At 44.5% G+C, this 27,671-nt stretch overlaps 1 protein-coding gene and 1 pseudogene across 1 annotated transcript; both read right to left on the bottom strand.

Moving 5' to 3' along the window:
- Window positions 1–521: 521 nt before the first annotated feature.
- On the bottom strand, window positions 522–6,603 carry LOC130456973 (inorganic pyrophosphatase 2, mitochondrial-like; annotated as a pseudogene).
- LOC130453575 (zinc finger protein 350-like) lies at window positions 4,599–21,749 on the bottom strand. The gene is made up of 4 exons (XM_056820103.1): window positions 21,316–21,749; window positions 18,368–18,436; window positions 9,011–9,137; window positions 4,599–7,299 (listed from the first exon to the last, which is right to left on the bottom strand). Exons 1-4 carry the CDS (start codon window positions 21,361–21,363, stop codon window positions 7,139–7,141), a joined length of 405 nt encoding a protein of 134 aa, XP_056676081.1. The 5' UTR covers window positions 21,364–21,749; the 3' UTR covers window positions 4,599–7,138.
- Window positions 21,750–27,671: the final 5,922 nt, after the last annotated feature.

Genomic DNA, 27,671 nt, shown 5'->3' with positions numbered 1-27,671 from the left:
GTATGGATTCTCTGATGATAAGAAAGACTAGAGCTCTGAGAGAATGTCTTTCCACACTGATTGCATTCATAAGGTTTTTCTAAAGTGTGGATTCTCTGATGATAAGAAAGACTAGCATTCCGACAGAATTTCTTTCCACATTGCTTGCATTCAAAAGGTTTCTCTCCAGTGTGGACTCTCTGATGTATAGCAAGATGGGAGTTCAGACTGAATGTCTTTTTGCACTGCTTGCATTTATAAGGTTTCTCCCCAGTGTGGATTTTCTGATGTATAACCAGTTTGGGTCTCTGTCTGAATATCTTTCCACATTGCTTCCATTCACCAGACTTTTCCTCAGAGTTCATTTTCTGATCTTCAGTATGGGATGAATGTTGAGATTCAACACAGAATTCTCTCCAAGCTATGTTATTTGGAACATCACTCATGAGTCTTTGATGATCTGTTTCTTCCACAAAAGGGCTCATCTCTGTGGGAGTTGCCTTCATTTCTGGTCTGATCTCTCCTAAAAGAAATAAACAGTAAAACACACCTGCATAGTCACATATAAACACAAACATATCTTCTTTCCTCAGTATCAGAATATAAATAGCTTTATGTCCTTTTTCCTCAGGTAAGAAGAAAAGTCTTCCAACTGAAGTGGACACAATTCGTCCCTTGAAAATGCCATTACCTCAAACCTAAAGAACAATTTAATAAAAAAGAGCCTCCTACATGATTTCATTGTGTTTTCATGACAAACCTGTGGTTTTGGCTAGGCTGTCATTATTACATTCCTGTATCAGAACATGACCTCATACCCAAATCCTGGCATTGAAACGAAATATTATGACTGGGCATGTTCTGTCTATGGTACTAGACAACTCATTTTCAATCTTTCTTTTTACTTTCATTTTCATTGTCTACAAGTTCAATCCTATCTTCATAAGTATGAGACCAGTGGGTGCATGCACACTAAGTATTCCTATTATTTAATGATCTAGCTTATTTGTAAGCATTATGTAATTTCCTTCATGATTACTTTTAACTTTATTTTTTGTTGCAGTATCTGAGATCAGAGAAAGAAAATCCATCCTCTTTTTTTTGCACTTGCTCAAGGCATAAAAGATTTTGTTCTGTTCCCTACTTCTTCAGAATAGCTATTACTTTTCTTTAAGAGCCTCTTTTCACTACGATCAAGTCCTTTTACTAACTACAACCGAAACAAATACATGGAATTTCCCATGTTTCAAAATATGTCTCATACAATAACTTGAGTCCATGGTCCTTTTGTAAGGAAATGGGCTGCAGGTTCCATTCTTTGTCCTTTTGCACCCTTCCCATTTAGTGGTTCCTAAGCCCTTTGGAGATTCGATGGGATGTGAGCTAAACATTAGTTAATGTGACCATAAGCACTACATAATGGCCCAATTTTGTTATAACTATTTCTCCTTTTAGACAAGTATTTCAAACATAATGTTCCCCACCCCCCTTACATTGATTCCAAATGATCCTAACCAGGAATATGATACTTTTCAAGTGCATTTATGACATCAGATTCTGATTGCTTCTGAGTAAGTGTAATATATTTTAGTTTCTCAACCTGACATCAGATTATTTCCAAGCTTCCAGGAAGGTTGGCCATTCATTCTCATAGGCAAGTACAGACTCTCCTTGGCTGCCATTATATGTGAATAGTTGCCTAATTCATGAGTTACCCTGGAATTGCATCTCATCAAGTTTATAACCAAATGATTGAGATGTTATTTGGGTTTTCATTCTTACAGCAGCAGAGAGAAGAGTCTTTGAAAACCCTGGTCAATAGAGATGCAGAGTAGAGGCTGTTATGAAACCCTCATTGACCACAACCTTTTTACAAAAACAGTCTTTCACTGAACACTCACTGCAATGTGATGATTATTTTCTTGTCCTTTTAAAAAAATATTTTAAAGAATTTATTATTAAGCATTTTTTTCCATGGTTACAGGATTCATATTCTCTCTATCCCCTCTTCCCTCCTCCTTCCTGGAGCTGACAAGCAATTCCACTGGGTTGTATATGTGTTATCTCTTGATACGTATTTCCATATTATTACTTTTTGTGATAGAATAATCTTTTAAAATCAACCCCCCCAACCATATTTCTATATAAACACATGATCAGTCATTTGTTTTTCTTCTGTATTTCTACTCCTACATTTCTTCCTCTTGATGTGGATAGCGTTCTTTCTCAAAAGTCCCTCAGGATTGTCTTGGATCATGGCATTGCTATTGGCAGCAAAGTTGAATACATATGATCATCCTGTAAAATTTCAGTTCTGTGTACAGTGTTTTTGTGATTCTGATTATTTCACTTAATATCAGTTCATGGAAGTCTTTCCAATCCTTATAGAAATCCACTGATTCATCACTCCTTATAGCATTATACTATTCCACCACCATCATATATCACAACTAGTTCAGCCATTCCCCAATTGAGGGACAACTCATTTTCCAATTTTTTGCTGACACAAAAAGTATAGTTATGAATATTTTTGTACAACCTTTTTTATTATCTCTTTGGGATACAAACCTAGTAGTGGTATTGTTGGATTTATGGCATGGATTCTATGGGCATATTTCCAAATTGCCTTCCAGAATGGTTAGACCAATTCACAGGAGTTCTATCTTCTTACATAAATTTTATGTATCCCCACTTTTTGACTGTTTTAAATAATGAGGCAGGTGTTGAGTCCAAATCAAGCCTCGGACATCTCTTAGATCTTGGGCAAGTCACTTAGCCTCTAACTGCCTGAGAAAAGAATCTGCTGGAGAAGGAAAGGGTGAATCACTCTAGTATCCTTGCCAAGAAAACTCTGGGACAGCAGTAGTCTATGAGGTCAGGAAGAATCAGATTTGCAACAACAACATTTTTAAAGATACAACTGATATTTAACATTTGTTTGTAGAACTGAAGACGTTATTTAAACAGAAAAGAAATGAGCCAAGAGTCTGAAAACCTGGAACTTGCACTCTGATCTACTTATTCTCTAGCTGTGTGACTTGAATAGGGCCAGTTCCCTCACTTTTAAAATGGGGTTGATGTCATCATAGACTATCTCTGAGCAGTTGCTTAGGCAACATACATACTAGAATATCTCTTAAAGATTATTTGAAAGATCAAATGAGATGATGAGTATGTATTCTGTGTAGCACAAGTATCGGTAGACAACTTGAGACACTTACAAAGTTCTCAGATGCTCTCTGATTTAAATTGAGACAGAGATGGGGGCTAAATGAGGTCCTGTTATGGGACTGCCATTTTAATCCAGTCTGAAAAAAGAGAACAATCATCTTTACAAGCACCTAGCTAACATTTAGGATTCTACATTCATGCAGAGAATTTGAGCCTGGACATCTGTGGGTTTCCTTTTATGAACAGGGATGATAAACAGTGGGTGTTCAAAATATGTTGCTTCCAAGCTTTCCCTAAGAACTTAACATGGCAACAAAGAGTCTGTATTTTGGGGAGATACTCAGGAGAGAAAAATTTGGGAATCCAGTGTTTATTGGAATATGGTTCATCATGAGGCATTTTAAGGAAGCGACGTTCATGATGGAGGCAGTAACTGTTGTGAGAACTTGTCTGCAGCCCTATCTATCCATTACTTCTTAATAAAATGTCACTTGTGGAGATCTTCATCTTCTTTGGAATTGAAATCTTTATCCACAGAAGCTGATGCCTTCTGCACTAGGGATCAGGTTTCTTCAGTGCAACAGAAAGGGCTATCACTTATTTCCATATTGACACATTTTATTTCTCCTTCATCAACTTCTTTATGAAGCAAAGCTTTCCAACATTTGTGGGTAGATTCAATAACTTGATGAGCAAAATCCTCATCTTTAAACTCTCCATTAAAAGCAAAATTATTTTTTGTCTTCCTTTCTGGCACTTTGTAAAATCGGAACCAGTGAAATGTTGCCTCGTCTTGAGGTAATTTGGTTTATCCTTCCACACATCATCAACACTATGGATGTTGGAAGATTCTGGGTCATCCATTCTAATAGCAATTAATGTCTAATCTGCCTCATCCACATCAATAAAGGCCCGAATTCCAAGAATATTTACCTGGATGTCACCAGGAGCATGAACCTTGGAGCCTATTTCACAAACGTCGAGGGGACCATTATGGCCATGGCAATAGGTGCAGGAGTGTACATGATGAGGGTTTTCCCAAGTCAGAGGAAGAGCTTCATAATTCCATATATAACCCTTGTGAAGGGAGATATTTGCCACATAATGTAGCTTGCCTCTCTTTATATCTTGTTTAATGGGGTTCAATGGCTCCTTGGTGTCAATCTCCATTTTAGCATTTGTCCAACAAGGTATTTCTATCACCATATTAAATACTTCCTAATGCTCACTGGTCCAAGCTTTCTTTGTAGGAATGAGATTTTCCTCTTTAGATTCAGGCTTCAGAGGAACGTCATGTAAGTGGGAGATGTAGTGACCAGTTATATTCTTGACATAGAGGCGGTATTGGTGGGAGTATGGGCTGCCCGATTGTTTCTTGTGGAGGTCTTGGCAGCAGTAATAGCCATGAACACCTGGCCCAGGCCTTGGCACCAGAGCCCAGGACCAGCAGCCTCAGTGTTGGGGATGGCACAGGCCTCAGCCCTGCCTGGGAGCTTCTTAAAGGAATTGGCTGGCAACACAGGTTAGTCATTGAGTAGTTTCAGTGAGAGTAGCTAATTTGCCAGAGGCAGAATAAATGAAATCCCATCCTTACAGGGGATATGACTGATCACTTGCTTATATGGGTATATGATTTGGGGTTTTGGTTCAAAAGATGACTCTTATTAGAAAAATGAATAATATTGAAATAGGTATCACGTGATAATACATGTATAACCTAGTGGAATAGCTTGTCACTTCTGGGAGGGGAGAAATAAGAGGGAATAGAGAGAAAATGAATCATGGAACCATGGAGAAATGCCAAAAATATTAAAAAAAATTTAAAAGGTGGTTTTGCAGATAATTTTTTTAAAAAAAGCAATAAATGCCATTAATATCCAGGAACATTTATCATTGTATACATTAGTTGTCATAAGTCAATGGAAAAACAAATGTTTCACTGCGTAGGTGGCAATTTTTTTTTTTTTGTTGGCTGGTTAGAGAGCTAAAACTAAAAAGAATTTTCACCCCTCTGCAAGAAATTCTCTTTCTATTTTCTGCCTCATAGAGATGCTGGCATTTCATGATCTTCTTAGAAATCCCCTACAGGTGGGGTGGTGCATTCTAATTCTACTTCAAAAACTTGCTAGTACTTTTACTCTTGGGCAATTCACAGGAGTTTTGTCTCAGTCTCCCCAACTATAAAGATGGACATCACAATATCAATTAAGTCACAGGATTCCTATGAGGAACAAATGAGAAAATATTTACAAAGCGTGGGACAAATAGTAGGAGCCATGTGCAAATGGTAGCTTTTATTTTATATTATAATTTTGATTATTCCCTCTTTTGATTGCTCTTCTTCTCAAATGTCTTCTTTCCTCTATTTCCTTATTCTCCATTTGAATTAAATGCATTTCTATTCCCCAACACTCTTTTTGCCCTGGATCATCACAGAGGGAGATTCAGGAGCTCTTGCTTTTTTTAAAACCATCTCTTTGTTGGGATCCTAGATTGTGAGCTCCAGGAGAGCCCAGACTGGGGTTGTCCTTCCCTTGTGGGCTTAGCATAGTTCTTAGAATCTATTTTGTATTTAGTCCATGTTTGGTGGCTGGGCCCAGGGCTTATGTCAGGCCCAAGCTCTGCCAGCATCCTTGCATTCTGGTCTTTCTTCTGGAAGGCAAATGCATACTCTGGCCTGAGCCCTGTTTCTCTCTCTGTCAGGCCCTTATTTCTCAGCAGTCAACAGTAACTCTGCTGGAATCTGAGCAGACCTAATCCTGGAGATCCCAGAGGCTTCTGTCTAGGCTCTCATCTCCCTAAACTGAGGTGGTGTGGTCACCTCATTTTCCAAGAACAGCACAAAGATGGAGTTCCAGAAAGCAGGGCCTGGAGCTGAGGATTTCTGCAGAGCTTAGCCTTGGATTGCTTCCAAGGCAGGTAGCCATCTTCATCCCTACTGATGAGCTGCAGATGGAGAAGGAGGAAAATCAGGAAACCAGTTGCCTGGCACTACTCTTCCTTTAGGCTCCCTGATCTCAGCTGGGTCCTCACCATGGTAAGGCAATCCTGTGACATCTCCCTCATGGATTCCCTTTGCCACCTACCACAGCAGCCTTCCAAAGATTTCTCTGGTCTCCAGCTCTTCCTTATGGCTTCCTCCCACCCCCTGGCCACACCTTCTGAGCTGAGAAATTGGCCTCATATTTCACTGAACAAAAGTTGGACCTCTCTGCAGAGCTCTCTTATCCTCCTTGTTCTTTCCTTTTCAGTCTTTCCAACACTCATGGACTAATGACTCTTTTCCTCTGGAAACCAATAAATAATTCCTCCTCCATGTTCCAAACCATCCCTTGATGTCTTCATCCCCTTGAGATACTGTCCAACGTCTATCCTTGGGATGAGGGTTAAACTGCTAAAGATGGCCATTTGCAGTGAGTTGTGCCAATGCTTTTCCCTCGTCTTCTCTGCCATACTTTGGGCTTACTATCCTCAATCTTGCTGTCCTGGAGCTCAAGCTGAAGTCCATCTTCCAGTTTTCTTCTCTTTAGAGACTTCCTTCTCTTGATGCTCTGCCCTGGATTTAGTATCTAAAGGGCTTCTACAGAGTCATCAGCATGCTGTTTGCTCCAGCAGCTGGTGAGCTCCATGAGAGCAGGGGATGTCCACTGAATCCCTTTATATCCCCTATAACTTATTTCAGGACTTGGCACAGAGGAAGCACTCATACATGTTTATGGATAATAAAAGATCTCAGAGGGGCTAAGCTAACCCCTTTTGACACTTGTAGGAGACTTCCAGGCCCTTCAATCCCAAAAAATGACTTCACAGAGGGTCAGAGACAGATGCCCAGAAGGGAGAAGATAGGAAATGGAGTCCAACAATCTCATCTTATAGATGGGGAAACTGAGGCTTAGGGGTGCAGTGATTTGCCCAGGGAGTTTCCTCCTAAAACCTCTGAAAAAGAATTCCAAGTTAGGTCCTCCTGTCCCCAAATCTAGCCCTTGCTTCACCAGAGCACACAGAAACCTCTGGTCACCTCAGCTTTCACACACTTCTTTTCCTCTCCCTCACCTGGGCAGCATCTCCTCAGACCTTCTTGCTCCTGCATCCATGGAACTTCTCTCTCCTCTAAATAAGAAAGCACATCTTCTGGGGGAGCTAGAAGCCCTGGGGATTAGGAATCAGTCAGAAAGGAGGATGTAGAGAAGGTCAACACTGACTTCTCTTAAGAGTGTAAAAATTAAAATTAATCTCAAATACCAAAAATGTTATATTTTAAGAGATTTATTAATTATCATTATAAGTAAAGGAACAAAAGGGATGCAAAATGAAAACTACATGTCCATGGCTAATCAGCCTGTTCAAAATCCCGTCTTATCACCAGTCACCAAAAGGAAGCCAAAGAGAGCTAGAGCAGGAACACCCACTGAATTTATCCCCTGTCTATAGGAAGTACTTAATGAGAGGGAGTCAGTGGGCTCCTGGAAAATGTAGCTTTTTAGGGTAATAGATTTCTAATTATACAAAGGAAAAGTAGAGGGAGGACACTCCACTCAGAGACTGTCCATGGGGTTCCCACAGAAGTCTGCCCTCCCCCCTCAGTGACTGTAATGCAGGAAGCCAGGGTAGGATGTGCCTGTTACATAGCTGGGGGACCTGGAATGACCAATAGCTCTCCCGCACACCCAATCTTTTTCTGGTCTATTCTACCAGAAATTTCTAAAGTCCCAAACTAGGTGTGAGGGTCATTATCCTGGAACAGTCTGAAGCCCCAGATCTAAGGGAACTCAAGGGATCAACTTTTGTTCCATCATCCTCCCTGCTCCTCATTCTCTGACAGCTTTCCAAGCCTCAGGGACTACTTTCTAGGGGGCTCTGTTCTCTTCTCCTAGGGAACTCAACAAATCCTCAGTGGACCCAATGCTGTCTCTCAGCCAGTCCACACATTCTGACAATGACAGAGGGATGCATGCCGGGTCTGTGGGAGGCTTATGGGGCCTCCTGGAGGAGAGTCTCAACAGCATTTAGTGTGGGGAGACGAGGGGGGGAGAAAGTCAGTGAACAAGTCTGGAACTAGAACAATTGGTTCTGGTGCATTTTTTGTAGAGAAAACTGAACTCAGTCAATAGTTTTTTCTGTTATCTGGCAGCTAGATGGGGAGTGGCAGGAAAGCCTCAGTTTAAATCTGGCCCCAAGCAGCTTCTACATGTGTGCCTCAGTTCAAGTCACTTAATCGACTCTATTTCCTCAACTGTAAAATGGGGATAATTCTGTCACCAAATTTGGAAGATGAAGGTGAGGAAGAAGAATCATAATATTACAGAGAGAACCCTTGGCAGAGCACCTGGACAAGCGCAGGTCGTTATTAAGGCTTCTTGCCTTCACTCCCTTTCTCACTAAGCTCTGCTGGAGGTTTAGGACAATAGGAGGGAAGACTAAGGACAACCCTGCTCTGCTGGAGACACCCAGGAGGTATGAACTAGAGAACGATATCCCAAATAGTAGATACACTCTAGAGAGGAAGAGGGTGGATGGAAAACCCACCCTAATACCTTTCCCAGATGAGTTTGGGAGACACAATTCAAGGCCAGGGAGAGGAGAGACGGAATTAGCTCTGAGACTACATCCACATGCGAGATTTTCCCATACGGATTTGATCTCTGACTTCAGGAGTACCAAAGGGAACCCAGAAGTTCCCATTACACAATGCAAAGTCCTTTTATAGGAGAACCAGGTAATAGGAGGGCTCTGGCTCTGGGACTCAGCATAGGAGCCCTCATCCCTTCCTCCTGACTGAAAACTGCTTCCAACCCTGCTTGCTGCAGAGGGCGATATTACTTTGGATGGCAGACTGGGGCAGCAGGGAGAGACTCCTTACCTACAGAGAGCAGGTTCTGGACATTCTCCAGCATCACTTCCTTGTACAGTGCCTTCTGAGCAGGGGACAAGAGGCGCCACTCCTCCCAGGTGAAGTCCACAGCCACATCCTGGAAGGTCATCACCTCCTAGAGTAACCCAAGTCAGAGCACAGAGGGCTGAAAGCTACATCACAATGAAGAGCCCACCTCTGGTCAGTTACAGGAGGAAATTGACACATAGAGAAGGGAGGGGCCCAAAGGTCCCACCCTCAGTCAATGTCAGAGCTAGCACTAGAAGCTGAGGCTTTAAGAGACCAATGGAGGTTTGAGAAAAGCAGCTCTAGGATGCTCTGGAACAGTGCTGAGGAGTTTCTAACTACTGTGTGAAGGGAAATGTCTAGAGGACCCCCATTTCAACTTTGGTCCCAAGGGCCCCAGCAATGGGATGAAGGTGTTGTGATAGAGATATGAGAGAGAGAAGTTTTTCCAGGACTGGAGATCTAGCTCTAAAATGCAAAACCCAGGATTCCAATGGAATATCCCTGGTTGGTGGCAGTTGGAGCTGGGGGAGGGGGCTTTTGTGTCTCTGTGTCTGGGACTGGAAGTCATACTTTTCCCTGGATGCTTTTCGTTGGCCATACTAAGAAGGGAAACTGAGTTTTTGAACTTGGTCTCTGGCTCTGAGCAGTTGGAGTTGATCAGAGGGGCTTTTTGGTCTCTGGGTCTCTGACTGGGGGACACACTTTTGCTCCCTGGAGGTTTGAAGCTGGCTGAGAGACTTTTGTGAAGCTGACTTGGCTTTTGGACTCTGGTGGAGCTGACTTGGTTACTTGAAGTTCTCTGACTTTGGACAGTTGAAATTGACAAGAAGGAGAAACCTAACTGAAGAAGAAGAGAGAAGATCGTGAAAAGCCATTGTCCTCCATCTCTCTGTCTCAGAGTCACAGTTTGTAACTGGACTATTTTCTCAATCATTCATTTAGATTAGGGACTTCCTCATCCCCTTTACCTCAGTTTCCCATCCTGGTATCCCAATAAACCCCTTACCTGAGAAAGAAACTTAGAGTATTTTATAATTCACTGGGGGGGGGGGGGGATTGGGAGGAGAAGGGTGTCAGGAGGAAGAGGGTTGGAGGGAGTGAGGGAGGAAAGAGGTTAGGAAATAGATCAGCCATCGTTAGGGATCAATAGGCACATTCCTCAGAGCAGTACCTGATGTACCAGTATCCCTGTGTGTAGTGGCATCCCCCAGCAGCATTTCTCTGTCCTCTATTACCAATAAGCAGTCTCAGGTTTTCTCAGCAGTTTAGGTCCCTGTAGCGGCCTCTCTAATAAAAGCCAGTCATAGAATAGTAGCCATTGTGAAGAAACAGTTTCTCCTCAGTTTGTCTTCTCTATCTCAAGAAGTAATAAGTTTCCTTCAGTTTATTCTTTATTACAACTGGCACCTTCTCTATGTCAGTAAGAAATAGTTTCTCTCAGTCACTATTTTATTACAGTGTCACAGTCACATGTCTGCTGCCCTGACCTGAGGAGTCAGTATGAGTGTCCCTAGCATCAATGTGCCACAGCCACAAAGGGGGAACCTAAAGGGCAATAGAGGGAAAGAAAGGGGGCTTTTATACCTCTCCACTGGAACTAACTGGCTCTTTGAGCTGGGGGGTTTCTCTCTGAGGTTTCCTTATCTCTTGATCTCCTGCAAGCCCAGCCTGACCAAGCTGAATGGAGAAAGAGATCTAGAAAGAATGAGACACCTCTCTCTCTCTTTCTGTCTCTCTCTGTCTCTCTCTCTCTTTCTGTCTCTCTCTCTCTGTCTCTCTACTTCTATGAAACTCTCTTTACTAATAAATGCTTATAAACCTAGTAATAAGCCTCCAGATGAATTTTTGATTATAACATTATGGAACGCATCTCCCTGTGAAATCATGACAAAAGTCTGAGTTCTAGCTTGGAGCTGTGTGGATCTGTGGAGGAGAAAAGAGAAGGTGAGGGGAAGTTCTTCCTTCGCAGAACTTAGAAGTGATATGTCCTCAAGCAAAATCTGTGAAGAGTTTGTCAGAATCTGTCCAGAGCAGTGTATTCTGGAGGGAAGAGAGTTCTATGAGATGCCTTCAAAGAGAACAAAGCTAAAGAAAAGATCTAGTTTGTTTTCTACATGATTGAAATCAAGTTAGATCTGGATGAAAACCCGAGGAGCGTTCTAAAGAGATGGTCCTTACAATCTGGAGTCAAAGGAGTGATCTGGGATGCTTTCCAGCCAAGTGAAGGAGATGTGTGTGTTGTGACATTCAGGGCTTGAGGTTCCCCTTGGTAGGATGGGTCACAGCCAAAGTCTTTACTGTATGATTGCTTTCATTCATATATAGCATATAGTCCTTAATTATACTTCATTACACAAAAATAACTATGATGGAGAAGGGAGAATTACATTGTTCAATAAATAATTAATTTGGGTTCAATTTGAGCTAATTCATGAGAAAACGTTCCCACTATATTTATGAGGAAGAAATAATCTAAACAGACACCTAGAACTCTTGAAACTTCAAACAACAAGAGTCAAGATAACCAATTAAAGAGGCCTACATCGGACAGCCCATATAAAGGGGAGGTTGGCCAGATCTGAACATACCTTGATACTCTGGAGGGGCCACTTATACTTCCTACCTGTTCTATACATATACATACATGTGTTTGGCCAGTGAACCTGGAATTAGATGTTTTTCTATTTCACTTCTTTTATTCTAGGATTTGACTTCTGAACAAATGAGGAGTTTCTGACTCTTTCTTATGCTTTTCCAGATTCCTAAGAATTTATAAATCTTTTCTTCCCGTCTAGGATCTCTTCAGTTATTCTTCTTCACTGTATGGGTTCTGAGCAAAGAAAGGCAGTCCTTCTAGGGACGGATAACTGGCCTTTAGTTGACTCACACTCAACAGATGCTATTCCAAACATCTTTCCTGCTCATACCTCCCACATCCATCCATCATGACCAGGGGATAAGGTCATGACCTCCAAACTTCCTTTCCAATAGAAAGTGAATCTCAAATATTTTGATTCTCACCTTCATCTACTTTTTTGGGTCTCCTCTGACCAATTTCTCCACCATTCCCCTTATATGAGCACCTTCTCTCCTCCCAAAACCCTTTTCATTTCTGTGTGTGTGTATCTTCTTCCTCTGTTAGATTGTTAGAACCTTGGGATGAAGAGAATAGAAACCCAAGAATCTACCATGGCAAAACTCCAAAGACACAACAAAAGAGAGATAAGAGATTTGCAATGGAGATCCATGGAAGGGAAGGACAACCTAGAAGAAAAGTCAACAAAGGTAAAACAAATCTTCCCACTACCAAAGCCAAACATCCTGATCTCAAATATTGGAGGAACACAGACAACCTAAAGTTCAGAGAACATCCAGAAGAACAAACCGATAAAAACAATGAAGACAATAATGACAATAACAATCAAAGAGCACTGGCCAGAACTTCAGGAACATAGAAAATGAAATTGGAATGGAAAGAATTTACATTACTGAAGATGGCCTTCAGAACGAAACCAACCCAAGGTTGCCAATTCCAAGATTGGAAGTGGTTCCATGGAACAATTCAAGTCAGAAACAAAAAGTGCTACAAGCCCTCAGAAGAAAGACCTTCAAAAGCAATGGAAAGGATACTGGAATAATACAAGACTATGCCAAACCCATGAAAGGAAAGAAGATGTACCAGAGAACATTGAAACTCAGGATGCAGCCCAGGGTGACCTATCCTCTGAGAAGTCTCAGCTGACCTTGTATCATTTATTTATGGATCCTATTTACCATTAACTGCTTTTGCCTGGTAACTGCCCAAGTCATGGTTCTCTGTCTCCTGACTGGGCACAATATTCTTCTGACCTGTAAAAAGTGAAGGGCAAAATCCAGCTCTTGGGCATCACCATTCTAGCTTCATTTCAAGGTGTTGGATGACCCTGGAAGAGTCTGGTGAGGTCCAGGGAGTCGGGTCTAGTATTTCTACATGACTGACCCATCTCTCAGAGATGCCTGGTTTGCTGTCCAAAGTCAGGGCCTTAACCTTGCACTTGCACTCACACAAGAATCACTTCTTTGTCTGAGGAAAGAAGGAGGGGTGGGTCATTGCTGGTCCCTCATTATTGATTATTCCAATCAATCCCAGATTATCCCACCCCATAAACAATCACGTTGCCCTCAATTCTATGATCTTGGTTACCCTGTCTGTTCCTTGCTCTGCCCATTAATAGTGGCAATCCCCTGACCCATTTTACTGACAAGCAGCACTCCCCTGCTTGTCTTCCTTGGAAAACTGCCTCAGTTTACTCTTTGGTCCAATTCCACTCCCGACACTTGCAAATGTGAGCTTCCCAACATTGGACAGAACATTAGATGTCCACTAATGAAGAGGAGTCTGAAATATTTTGAGAAAGAAAATGTGAAGGGAAGAGATCATTTGCTTCTTGAACAGGCCGAGCAGCAGAAAAGCAGGAGGAGTGAATACTTGAAGCCAGCAGTGGCAGCAGAGGAACATCAGAGAGAGCAGAAAGAGGCTTCCTTTAAAAACTAAAAGCCCTTAGCGTAGAGGTGAAGACAAAGAGAGGGGATCATGGGAAGAACCTTATGGCGTCCCATCTCCTCCAGGAGGATGCTTCTTGGAGTGGACTTCACAGGACCACAGGGGAGAAGAGCAGGTGTATACAGAGAAGACGGGGACATGCCCAGGGCATCTCAAGCACCACAAATGTTCTATTCCATTCCCTCTACATTCAGCACCTGTTCTACCCCAGGCCCTGTGCTAAGCTCTGGGGATTCCCCAAAAGGCAAAAAACAATCCTTGTCCTCAAGGAGCTTACAATCAAGTGGTGGAAGGAGACAGTATACAAAGATGGACACCCAGCAAGCTCTGTCTAGGAGTAATAGGGAAGAATGAAAAGAATGAAGGCTCTCTGACTAAGAGGGATGAGGGAAGGTTTTCCTGAAGAACCTTTGTAGTTGGGACACATAGGAAGCTCAAAGGCGTCAGTGTTCTGAACTGTGGAGGAGAAGTATTCCAGGCATGCAGTAAAGCCATCAAAAATGCCTGAAGTAAGAGCCAGTCAGGTCCCATAGTGGATAGAGTACTAGATCTGGAGGCAGGAGGCCCTGGGTTCCAATGTGACCTCAGACACTTCCTAGCTGCATGATCCTGGGCATCTTAGCTTAACTTAATCCTGATTGCCTAGCCCTTGTCCCTCTTCTGTCTTAGAACTGATTCTAAGATGGGAGATATGGATGAAAAAACCCCACAACTTTTCCATTTGGGGGCAGTTAAGTGACTGTGAATAAAGAACTATAACTGGAGACAGGAGCTCCTGGGTTTGAATCTGACCTCAGATACTTCCTACCTATGTGACCTTGGGGAAGCCATTTATCCCCAAATGCCTACCTCTAACCCATTTTCTGCCTTGCAACAGATGCTGAGCATCAATTCTAAGACAGAAGGGAAGGGATTTTTTTAAAAGTCTGCAGTTGAAGGAATGTAGGAGGCCACTGTCCCAGGATCCAAGAATACAGATTGGAGATTAACATATAGGAAGACTGGAAAGAAGGGCCTGGACCAAACAGAATGTTTTGTAGATGATCCTAAAGGGAATATGGAGCCATCGGGGTGTATTGGGTAGATGAGTGAAAGAATCAGAACTGGGCTGTAGGAAAGTCACTCTAGTCACTGGATAGAGGAGGCCTTGGTATGGGGAGAGCCTTTTAGCAGAAAGAGCCTACAGCAGGCTGTCTTTATAGTCCAGGAGGGAGGTGATGGCGGTCTCCAGTGGGAGGAAGGCAGTGACACAGGACAGAAGGGGAGTACTGGAGAGATGATGCAAAGGTGAAAGTGAAGGTGCCATATTGGATAGGTAAGGGACAGGGAGGAGTCAAAGTGGGGCTCGCAGGCTTTTAGCTTGAGGCATGAGGAGGATATAGCTATAGAGAAGGTGGGGGTTCTATCTAGGTGAGAGAGAACAATGTCTGTGTTGGACACACTGAGATCAAGATGTCTGCTGGTCCTCTAGTGTGAAATCCCTGTAAGGAAAGGAGAGATGCAAGACTGGAGGTCAGCACAGACAATGCAGATCTGAGACTCATCAGCAGAAAGATGGCGATGGCATCTCTGGTAGCTGATGAGATCACCAAGTAGAGAAGTCCAAAAAGAGAAGAGTAGAGGGCCTAAGACAGGGCTGGGGGAGCTCCATCACCCAAACCCTATCCCTGCTGTTACCAGGTCTAAAGGAGGAGCCAGAAAAGACAGAGAATCACAGGTCAGAGAGGTAGGAGCTAAACCAGGAGAGAGCGAGAGCCATGTCCTAAAAACCAAGAGAGAAGAGAATATCCAGGAGGAGAGAGTGGGCCAAAAGCATCAAAGGCTGCAGACAGGCCTGGGAGGCGGAGGACTGAGGAGGTGGTCCTTGTTGTCTTAGAAAGAGAAGAGCAGACAGGGCAGGAGGTATGGTGGAGGGGGCAAAGCCTGAAGAGATGGGACAAAGAAGGAGGAGTTACCCTGGAAGTGGAAGCTGGTTCCACTCATGCAAGCAAGCAATCTGATCTATACTTTATATGTGCAATCATTTAAAATGTTTTTCCATATTAGTCATCTTGTCGAAGAAATTTCAAACCTAAGAAAGAAGGAGGAGGAGGAGGAGGAGGGGGAGGTGGGGGAGGGCGAGGAAGAGGGGGAGAAGGTGGAGGGGAGGGGAGGGGGAGGAAAAGGAGGAGGAGGAAATATGTTTTGGTCTGAATTCAATCCATTAGTTCTTTCTCTGGAAGCTGATGGTTTTTCTCATCAAGAGACCTTTGGGATTGTCTTAGAACACTGAATTGTTGAGAATAGCTGAGACGTTTACAACTACTGCCCAAACGATATTACTCCTATCATATAAAATGTTCTCCTGATTCTGCTCATACTTGCATTAGTTTGTGGAAATCTTCCCCGGTTTCTCTGAAATGATTCTTCTTGTTATTTCTCATAGCCCAACACGGTTACACAACTTGGGCCATTCCCCAATTAAGGAATATCCTTCCATTTCCAATTCTTTACTATCACAAAAAGATCTGCTATATAAATATCTTTCTCCCTCTTTGGGGATCTTTTTGGGACACGTAAGTAGATCAAACGGTATACATGGTTTGTTTTAAAGTCCTTTGGGCAGAATTCTGAATTGCTCTCCCAGATGGTAGCAGATCAATTCACAACTCCACCAACAGTGCATGAGTGTCCAATGTTTTCACACATTTTTTCTGTCTTAATTGACAGGTGTGAGATGGTGCCTCTGACTTGTTTTACTTTGCAGTTCCAGGACACAAATTTGAGATAGAGGCAATTATGGAAAAAAAAAACAACTTAAAATTTGATAACCTGAAGCTGAAAAACTTCCTGCATAGACAACATTCAGGCATCCAGGATAAGACAGAAATTGGGTGAAGGAGAACAATTTTGGAATCTAATTTCTCTGAAATGGGTCTGGTATCCAAGAGAATTGGAAACGCAGGACCCAGAGCCATTCTCTAGTAGACAGTCAAAGGATCTGAACAAAGCGTTTTCCAAAGAAATGCCAAGGATTCACAACCACGTGGAATATGGTCTAAGTCACTAATCAAGAGAAAAAGGAACCAAAACAGGGCTGAGGCTTTATCTCATAGTCTGCAAAATGCCAAAAAGAAAAACATTGGGAAACAATCAGTGTTGTAAGGGATTGTGGGAAGATGGGCACACAAAGGCAATATTAGTGGTTACAAAATGGAAGAAATTCATGAAGATCTGATTTCCAATCCCACCTCAGACACTTACATATTACGTGATTCTGAAAAGTCACTTAATCTCTGTTTGCCTGAGTTTCCTCAACTGTGAAATAATGAGAATAAGAACATTAACCTCAGAGGGTTGTTATGCAGATTGCTGAAAGCAGAATTTATGAATATAGAGCACTCTCGTCTGTCTGTAACCCATTCTTTGCCACTGAACTCATGCTCAATATCTCCTCCTTCAGGGCTTCCTTACTCCATACTGGAAAAAAAAAAGCTCCCAGGCCTTCCAGAAACTCTCCCCTTTCTCTTCAGCCTGTCCAACAAGGGAAGGACTGGACCATCATTTAATTCTACTAAACAGAGAAGGAATGTACCCAGTTGCTGGCTCTGGTACAAACAGCTCTGCTCAAGAACACTCAAAGCTCCTTTTCTGAGAAAAAGGCCCCATTTCTATGTGAGGCCCTTCCTGGGCTCACCCCAAACTCCTCTGACTCTCTCTGGGTCAGGGGGCTCAGCAGCAGAAAGCTAGTGATGGGATCACACTGTAGAGAGGATACAAAAGCTACAGGGGAGCTCTCTGGGGGCATCCCCAGCTACTGATTCTGGCTGTCACTAGGAAGGACCATGGCGATTTCCACAACAGACTCCAATGGCATATAATGACCTTCCAGCCCCTTCCTATATCCTCACACCCTTCCTCCTCCTTCTCCTCCTCCTCCTCTGACCCAGGGACACTAGTCTCCTGGCTGATTCTTGACCAAGTCTTTTCATGGTCTGATTCTGGGCCTTTCCAGGATCTGTCTGTCTCCCTGCAGGGAAGGTTCTCCCTCCTCCCTCTGGCTTCTGAGCTTCTTTCAAGTCCCAACTAAATCCTCCCCTGGGGAACCAGTGATTACTGTGGTCCCCAGAACCCTTAGGGCCTTCCCTCTAAGAAATCTATTGTGAGAGAAATCTATTCTCTTACAATAAACAAGATTGAGAATGAAATATGGATGGAGTTCCAAATAATTTAGAAATAAGATGTGTTCTCCAATTGTCTTTGCCTGAAGAAAACTCTTTCCCTAATTTTTAGAAAACATTTCTTTGTTTATACAGTCCACACTATAAGAGTTTAGTTATATCTGTATTAAAGGACTAACTACTAAAGGACTGAGGGATATGATACATATAAAATGGGTATCTGGGAAAGTAATGCATACCAAACTCTTCCCAAGACAAGATGGACTATAGCTCCAGAGGCGCTGCATCCAAAATCAAAGTAAAATAAATTGCTCCTTTTACTGATGTCATCTTAACAATCTCTTAGCCAAAGGTAAACCTGTCCTTAGGCCTGGCTCTCAATCCACTGAGCCACCTAGCTGCCCCTAAAAGGAGGTTTGTAAGGAGACATTTTTGCCAACTCAATTTGCCATTCAATTATCATTTTTCTCTCCAAAATGGAAGAACTAAAATTTTTTTGTCAAACTATTATGCAAAGAGCAACCTTTTTATCCACAACATGTGAGAATGGCTTTATACTTAAGAAAAGGGCTAGGGGAAGTGGGAGAAAAACTATTAACATCAGCCAAGGCAGGGCGATGTTCTCAAACGTACCTTAACATTATCAGATTTCATCTCAGAATCTGAGTAGAGCCCCTTCATGAAACCAGTCGTTCTAATTACCTTCAAAACATAAAGAAAAGGTCAATTATTAATATCACGTCAGAGTACATCTGCCCATTTTCAAAGATGTTTTCTTCACTTGGGATGCCAAAAGGGTTCAGACCTGTAACAGTTAAAAATTAGGGGAGACTGAGGCAGGTAGAAATTAGTTTCTCTCTGTAAGGAGTATTATATTTTTATGAGGTTTATTAAAGATTAAGGATTAAAGAAAATACAGGATAAGAAAACATGTGTCTAGGCCAGTGGCCTAGACACCTCACTTACATTATGAAAAGAGCCACCTCTGCTCCAAAACAGAAGTCCAAAAGTCCACAAAAGCCTTTGCAATCAGGTTAAATCCCTTCATGATCTCGGCCCACCTGAGAATTCAGTGAGATTACAAAGCATTTTGGGGAAGTGGAGCAAGGGTTTGTGGGGATAGAAGTCCAGAGTTCAAATCCATTTTTTACAGACCTGAGTTTCCTGGCCACAGGGAATTTCTTGTGGGGAGACTCACTCCAGTAAGGAAACTGACCAATTTATCTTAAATTAATAAAGTCTCAAAGTTGAGATACTGGGGCACGGAGGAGAGGAATGGAGGTTTGGTATCTTGCCCAGAGTCAGAGTTCATATGTTAGAGGCAAGACTTGAACTCAGGTCTTCCCAACTCCAAGGCTTGAACTGTAGTTAGCAAGTCATGGCAAATATATCATTCCACAGGTAAATACAATGACTAGGAATGAGACCGACAGAAGATGAGAATGGAAGAAAGACCAGGGTCAACAGTTCTTTCCTCTGATTCCCCCATCTTCCATCACACCACAGAGCTGTCTTGCTTCCCCATGAACACTCAAATCCTTTTGCTCATTTCCATGACTTCAACCAATGAGCCCAGAAGGTCAGACCAGAAGCAGGAGCCCTCAGAGGATCTTAGAGGTCAGCTAATCACCTCCTAAGCAAGACTGTCTCCACTGTGTAATATATCCCCATACCAACACCTAACTCTTGCTTGAAGATACTCCCCCTTCTCGTCCGGAGGCAACCTGGAGAAAGCTCCAGTTGTTAGCAACTTTGTCCTCACACCCAATCCCAAATCTCCTCAGGGTCCCGCTCTTACGCGGGTCCCTGTGCTACCCTCTGGGAGAATCAGGACAAGGCTAAGCCTTTCGATAGGCCAGAGTCCTCCTCCCCAGCCAGCTTTACAGAGGGGCACTCCAGGCTCAGGGAGTTCGGCTCAATAGCATAAAGACTGAATAGCCCAGGCAGAGCTCTCGATCAATAAGCGATGAAGAAGGGCTGAATGCAGGAGCCACTGAAAATACACTCACAGCATTCAGAGCTGGCTGAAGGGTGGAGGACGCCAGACTATGACTGTAAGGGCCCAGAGGAAGAATCAAAGGGGACTCAAACAGGAGGGACTGGGTGGATAACGGTAGCATTAGTGGAAATAAGGAAGTCGGCAAGGGACGTTACATACAAATACATGTGAGTGGTCTTATGAAGTAGTGAATTAGGTGGACTTTGTCGTGTATTTTTTCCGCCCAGAGTAACAATATGACGTGTCTGGATGCTTTTTCTCTTCAAAGGGGTCCACGCTGGAAAAGGTTGGGCATCCTCAGGCTATACCACAGTGCAGTGAACTGGGGTTCATTCACTGACTGAAGGAACCAAACTAGAATCAATGAATGGACAGACCCCTGCAGGCTTTCGGGAGGCCTCTAGGTGGAGCTGAAGGGCTCCGCACGTGACTCGGCCATTGGCCTTCTGATGACTTCCATGAATCACAACTAACTGGAGAGAACATGAAGCCGGGCCATGCTGCCGGGCAGTGCCAGGCGCTCCTAAACCTCCATCACAGCCAAAGCTGCCATCCCGAACCGAATGCTAAACGTCAGTGACTAGCCTTAAGCGGTACACAATGGCCCACTCTTGTTTTCCCTCTGGACAAGCATTTCGAACATAAGGGTCCCCCCCTCCCCCCATTCCAAAGGATCCTAAGCAGGAATAGGATACTTTTCGGGTGTTTTGTGACATCAAATTCTGGGTGCTGCTGAGTAAGTGAAATACAGTCTTTGAGTTGCTCAACTTGACCTCAACCCCCCCAAAGCAAAGGGCTTGAGCTGCCATTGGCTGCAGCTGGAAATCCAGAGGAATCCAAGAGCTCCCAGGTCAGCACTCAGTAATAAAACGGGCCCCTGCTGGGATGTGAGAAAGGAAACCTGGTGGAAGAGGCCTGGCCGGCCCTGTGTGGCTCCACTGGGGCAGCAGGAAGGCCTGAAGGGAAGTCACTGACACGAGGGGGTGTGGAGCCAGAGAAGGGCCTCCAAAGTGGCCTGCCCTGGGCTCAGCTGAGGGGAAGCTCCTCGCCCCTTCCCCACCCAGCTGTGCCCCTGAGCGCTGGCAGCTGTAGCTCAGCCAGGCTGTCCCCCGTAGCCAGTGCAGATGTCAGGGCGGGTTCGGGGGGCACCCGGAACAGTCAGGGGGGCCGCCCACAATCTGCTTCGCTCCGCAGCGGCCCCAGGCTTGTCCTTCCTTCTCCAGCGAGTCTGGGACGCTGGGCTGGTAGCTGAGCACTCACAGCAGGTGCCCCCCACCTGCCACCCTCGGCCTGGGCGGGCTACGCTTTCGCGCTGAGGTGCCCGGCCCTGGGGGGGAATGGGGGGGTCCGGAGCGCGAGGAAGCTCAAGTGTCACCCTTGCACCGACCCCTCCTCCCCACCCCACGGCAGCGTTCAGGAGGCGCCTCTTGGAGCCTCTGCGAGGGCAGCCGGTCCGCGACCCGCTCCCCTCCAGGGGCCGGGCGTGGAGGCTGCGATCTGCACTGCAGAGGAAGCTCCGGGGCTCGGGAGGCCCCAATCGCCCCGAACCCCGCCCCCGAGCCCTCCCGGCCTGGGCCCGCACCTTCGGGATGATGTCGTGCAGGTAGCGGAAGGGGGTCTTGCTCAGCATCTTCTCCGTCAGCGGTGGCTTCTTGATCACTTTCCCCAGAGCGTCCTGCGTTTGCTTCACCACCTAAGCGTTCAAGGTGGCTCCGGCCCCTACCTGGTCTCCTCCGGCCGCCGCTGCCAGACTCCGCCCCTGCAGGCCCACCAGATTCGCCAGCTACTGGCTGGCCTATCCCACAATGCACGGCGCTCTGAAACGACGCTTATGCGGACCCGAGGAATTCTGTCGCCAGGCGCGCGCGGCCCTAGCAACGGGAAAGAAGCGGCTGCCTCCTTGGGGTCATGTCCCTGCCCCCTCGCCTTCCAATTCAGATGGGGTCTCGGATGTCCCCGCCGCCTGCCCTTACCCGCCGCGCCTTGGTTCCGCCCCCAGCCCTCTAGTCTAGTACCCGCCCCTCCCGGGCCCAGGGCACATAGTGCACTGGCCCCACCCACCACCTTCCCACGCCCAGCCACTGGGACTCTATTCCACCTCTCGACAGTGTTCCTGAGCTCTAGGGGCCTTCATGGCTCCGCCCATCCTCAGGCTCCCCGGCTTCCTGTCTGGGCCAGAGATGGCGCATCTCAGCTGCTCTGTTGTTAGCTCCGCCCCGTCCGTCTCCAGAAGCCAGGATCTACCTCCATCCCCGCCCACCTCTCTCCTGGCCTCCACAAGCAGGCCCTGGGCCCCGCCCCTAGGGCAGTCATACCATGGAGTTGGGCTTCTCTCTCTCTAGTCCCGCCCCCTCTTTCTTTCCCAGCCTCTTTCCTCAGCCCCTCCTCGTCCTCGTCCTCGACCTCGTCCTCCTCCTCCTTTGCCCTCCTTCCTTCCTCTTTCTTTCCCTTTTCATTTCTCTTTTCTCTCGTTCAGTGGCATTTTCTCTTTCCTTCATCTTTCCTTCTTTCCTCTCCCTTTTTGTCTCTCTCCCCTTCTCTTTCTTTTTTCTCTTCTTCCTCCCTCTCTCCTCTTTTCCCATCTCTCTCCGACCTTCCTTCTCCTCTGTCTCCTTCCTTCTTCCAATCAAAGGGTGGGGGCTGAATGGAACCCCATGCCTCCAGAGAAGCACCCCAAGATTGATCTTTGAATACGAAGAAAAGGGGTGCCAACTGGTTTTTAGTTCTTATAACCCCCCTTTCATTCTCTAGAAGACATGCTAATCTCTCCAGTGAATATCTAAACATATCAGGATTGTCTCACCAAGGTACATAAGGGCCCAGAGATATTACATATTAGTGGAATGTCTAATTACAATCTGTGTTTAACACATTGAAAATGTTTGATAGACACATTGACAAGGAGCCATTAGGGGAAATCTTTAATTACCCTTTTTTGGCACAAGAGTTTTATGATTAAGATAAAATATTGGTGCATGGGAAGGACAGAGGTGGGGTCTAACCCCACACAGTTCAATTCATTATATCCAAAAGGTTTGCTCAGAGTCTCATGAAATGGTGTCTGATTTTGGGGAACATCTATTTCTGTCATCTTTTCAGCCCAATTACAATCATGATGGTCCTCACAGCATCTTCTCCAGAAGATCTGCATTTCTGTTCCAGGTTACTGACAATATCTTTCCCTGAAATTGCTTAAAAAAAACAACCTATGGACCTTTAGAAGAACTTCACAAAAATCTTTCCAGAATTTCTAAGCCAAGTGTCTATCAAAAGAAATTATAGATCACCTCCAGGAGAATAAAGTAAAATAAAATCTCCTATGCTGGAAACTCTAAGATATACAGTGATTCCAGTCTAGCAGTTCCACTGACAAACAACAGATTTTTGAAACAGTAAGGGGAAAGACCTGAAAATATAAAGGAAGGGAAAGTTGAATAAACAAGACTATCCTCACTCATGAGAAACTACAACAGGAAAGGGAATAATGTGTTCCAACAAAAAAAGGCCCAATTGTATAGTGTGTCTGCCCTGAAATCATAAAGACATCATAGTAGCTGTTTTAACATAGTAGCATCATAGTAGCTGTTTGAACCTGGGAGAGTCACTTTACATTCTTTATCTTAGTCTCCTCATCTGTCAAATTAGTTGGCAAAGGAAATGTCAAACCACTTCACTATCTGCCAAGAAAACCCCAAATGGCCTCAAACAACTGAACAACAATATACTTTCATGCCAAAGGGGACTGCCCCCTAACTGGCTTTTTGTCAATGCGTCCAGCAATTATTGTTTTTTTTTCTTTTATCCTCAAATTATTGCAATCTTTAAAATTGATTATGTTTTTATGATCCTTTGGGGAAGTCCTTCTTCTGAGAGGATCAAATGGGGGATGTAAAAATAGACTCGAATCCAGGACTTCAATCCCCAGAAATCCTTGCTCTACTTCCCCAGAATGCCCTCTAATCTCACTGAATTCTCACCTGGGCTGAGAGTAGGATGGGATATTCAAACCTGGTTGTAAATAGGCTTGGTCTCTTTTGGACTTCCATTTTGGAGCAGACATGTCTCTTTCATGATGTGAGGTTATCTTGTCTAGGCCTCTCTGGCCTAGACATGTGCTTTCTTATTCTGTATTTTCTTTAATCCTCAACCTTTAATAAACCTCTAAAATTATAATACTCCTTGCATAGAGAAACTAATTTCTACCTGCCTCAGTTCCCCCTAAAATTTTAAACTTTACATATGAGAAGGGGAGAATGAGGCTTAAGGGAAAGGGAGCCAGCAGAAGTCTGGTGCCTTCTGGGTTCCTGGTCAAGACTCACCTGGGAACTGTACCTGAAGAGATGGTTTCCAAAAGGTGGAGTGATCTCCACTCCTCAGGGTCCTGATGACAGCCAGCCCACTCCGGATGGGTCTTCCCAGACCCAAGAGCCCCACTGCTCAGCCCCTGAAGTCCCAGAATGGGCCCTTTCCTCCAACACTACCTTGGGTCAGGTCCTCAAAATCCTGCATGCCTCTATTTGTCATGCCCTGCTCTTCATAGGAAGACCCCAACCACCTTCCAAGACTTTCCCCCCTTCACTCTTATGTGGGCTGCTATGTGTGAAGGGAACCCCTTATTCCCAGGGCCATGAACTTCCTATTGGTCCAAGAAAGTCCTGGGAACATGACTTGGAACATGGGGTTACAAGTCAGGGCCAGAGAGACTTTGATAGTTTCCTGAGATGTGGTAGGGCAGCCCACCATGAAAGGAAATGACTTTATCATTATTGTTTATCATAAATAGGAACATCCCTGAGAGGGAAAAAGCCTGTATTGGAGTTGTCTGTGGCTTCTGGATTCTGGTTGTTTGGGCTGGAGCTGAATAGGTTGGACAAGGAAGGGGATTGCTGAGAGGTGAGGAAGCAATCTAAAGGGAGTTTAAGCTGGGGGTGGGGAGGAGAGGTAGGTAGCTTGGGTGGGGCTAGTCATGATCAGGGGAAAGGTGAGGAGAAAGAGAATAGGGAGAGGGTGGAGGCAAGTCTGGAGGGGGAGGGGAGAGAAAAAGAAGAGGGAAGAGATTGAGCCAGTAGGGGAACCAGAGAAGGTGGGGGAGAGAGGGGCAGAAGTTGAGCAAGGGATGAGAAAGTTTGGGTTTGGGCAGTGGGCAGGGAAAAGTTGGGCAAGGCAAGAGAGGAGGCTGGTAGAGTAAGAGCAAGGGAGGGCAGGGTGAGGCAGACTGGGTAGATTAGATGGTAAGGGGGATTAGAGATGGTACCAAAGGTGGACTGGGAGGTGAGAGGGGCATGGAAGGGGGGGTGTAAGGAGTCAAATCCTGGCTTGGATCAAGAGGAGCTAAAGGAGTCAAGCCATAATGGCCTGGATCTAGACAATGAACAGCCTCTTGGCTGGAGGACAGTGAAGGCCACTAGTGTGTCAGGGTTTTGTAAACCTTAAAATTTCTTAGACTTATAAATGTTGGAAATTTCACCATTGGGAAATTTCATACTTGGAAAATTTCTTACTGATAGTCTATTGGAATGTGAACCCCATTGGCATGGGAGGTTCCTCCTCCTCCCTTCTTAAGATTACTTTAGGACAGAAACCTTTTGCTGAACAATGGAAAGGGCTTTGACCTATGCTTAAGCATAGAACAGGAAGTTCTTTGAGTCATGATTGATTTTAGAATTGATACAATAGAGATACTTGGAATGACAGAACCAGGTCTTGGAAATTACAATCTACACCCTACTCAGTCCTAACAGGATTTAGGAAGGGCTGCAGCATAGATCAAAATTTAATTATTTGAGAATATGACCTTCAACAGACATGTGCAAAGCCACAGACCTCTGGGCGGTCCTGTGTTAAGGTAGAGCCACCATTGGCACAGGGAAGACATGGACAGTGATTGGTAGATGTGAGAACTGAGAGGAGGGAACTTGGATGGTTTCCTTAAAGATAGAGGAGTCTGAGGACTGAGGTGTGGTTGGAGAGGTTTTGCTCTGAGAGGTTGTGCTCTGAGAAGCTTGCTCTGAAGAAAGCTGGAGGTGGAGGCCCCTGAGACTGTTTCTCCATTTTGGTCACGTGAGTGATAGGGACTGAGCTCTTTTCTTTGCCTCAGCTATCTAAGGGCTTGGGCCTTTTGGCCCAGCCTAAACAGAAGGGGTATTTAAGCCCTATTCCCTTCTCTCCCCTTTCTCTCTCTCTCTCTCTCTCTCTCTCTCTCTCTCTCTCTCTCTCTCTCTCTCTCTCTCTCTCTCTCTCTCCCTCTCTCCCTTTCTTCCTCCTGTTTGTAATTAAACTCCATAAAAGGTTGACTGCAACAGCAGCAAGAGCAGAAGCCCCAGACAGATAGGGTATATCAGTCTTTTAAAGTGATTTCCTTGTCACAGTTTTCAGGGTTTTCGGGTGGGTTTGGTTGAATTGTCATGGTGGTATGCCCATAGCCTCTTGTTGTTATCAATGGTCAGTTTTAATTCCTCTAAAATCAAATGAGTCATACCTTGGTCAGCTAAAGGATTTTAGTGTCCAGGCTTGGCACTTTTTTCATCTGTTTTTAAGAGCCAACCCTCCTTAGGGAAGCCTTGTTCATCCTAACTACATAGTACCTTATGCAATGGAGAACCCTCAGGCACTTTGCTAGTTTTCTTGTTTATTCCCCATAATGCAAAAAGGAGTTAGTTGACATTATCTGGTCAGAAACCACTGCTTTTGTTCACTGAATGTAAAAAAAAATCTTTAGTCTTAATTTCCCAAAGTTTTTGGGAAAATTGCTGGGTCTTTCTACCCTATCTGTCTGGGGCTTCTGCTCTTGCTGCTGTTGTTGAGGAGGAGCTCAGCAGTCCCTGCGGTAGTAGGCTATTACTGCTGGGAAATTTAAGTAATTAAAAGGATCCAACAACAGTTTCATATACCCTAGTGAAGAAAAACGTATTGTAAGACACATTATCCTTTGATTTTATTGTAGAAAGCAACCAAACTACATTAGGGATAAATAAGAAATCAATGCAAGGCAATAGTACTCAACAGTATTAATACTGAATATACATTTATAATAGCAATAATAACTTTTAAAAATAATTTTTTTGAAATAGTGGATCAATGAAGTGCTATGTCTAATTATTTAATATTTTATTTAATTCAATTTTATTAATAATTAAAATATTTTCTTCCATTCAATTAGATTTATGTAATTATGTTTAATCATATATATATATATATATACATATATATATATATATATATATAAATTGCCTCTAGTTTTTTGCTGTGTTGGTGGTATTGCCTAGGTGTGCACTGAATGCTGTGAGTCTTTAGCCACAGCTGGAAGCAGGGATCCTCTACCCCCTGTTGGGAAGCTAGAGAGGTCTGAGATCAGGGTCCAGGGAGTGGCAGGGGAGATCCTTGGTACAGGGAAGGAGCTCCAGTCCTCATGATCAAAGCTGGGAGCATGGAAGTTTCCCTGTGCTAGGCAGGTGGGGGTGGCTGGGCTTGCTGGTTGTTGCACAGCATGGAAGTTGCCAGGGCAGAGTGATAGTGTGGATGGGGACCTGGGGCCCCTGCTGGGATTTTGTCCCTAGAGATGCTCTATAGGAAGCTGTCATACCAAGAGGCTGAATTAGGTTCCTGACCTGTGTGGCCCCCTGCTCTGAAGAAGGGGCACTTGAAGGAAGCCCTGCTCTGGGCACACTGCTGTGCTTCACAATGATGCTGATACCAGGGGAGAAAATCTTGCCTGCTACTCCAACATCCCATCCCCACCTAAGCTAAATCTGGGGTCATCTGGGGGCTTCAGACTGGCTCTAAGAAGGACTAAACTCTTTAGAGAAGAAAAAGATTTTATCTGACCAAGTCTGAGATCTGTAGCACCTGTGGCCTTTTCTGGTTGAGTGGGAGGCAGGTAGGGAGTGGTGGCTGGTGCCCTGAACTGATCTGCCCTAGTGTGGATTATAAACTCCTCTA

The sequence above is a fragment of the Monodelphis domestica genome, chromosome 2 (genome assembly GCF_027887165.1).
Source record: "Monodelphis domestica isolate mMonDom1 chromosome 2, mMonDom1.pri, whole genome shotgun sequence".
Taxonomy (NCBI): domain Eukaryota; kingdom Metazoa; phylum Chordata; class Mammalia; order Didelphimorphia; family Didelphidae; genus Monodelphis; species Monodelphis domestica.
Note: the sequence above shows the minus strand (reverse complement) of the source record. Positions and strands in the feature narration are given on the sequence as shown.

Coding starts and splice junctions, on each gene's coding strand:
- LOC130453575 (XM_056820103.1), bottom strand. CDS start 21,363: ATGCTGAGCAAGACCCCCTTCCGCTACCTGCACGACATCATCCCGAAG. Junction 18,437..21,315: donor TGCACGACATCATCCCGAAG/GTGCGGGCCCAG, acceptor TATGTTTTGAAG/GTAATTAGAACGACTGGTTT. Junction 9,138..18,367: donor TGAAATCTGATAATGTTAAG/GTACGTTTGAGA, acceptor GGGTTACTCTAG/GAGGTGATGACCTTCCAGGA.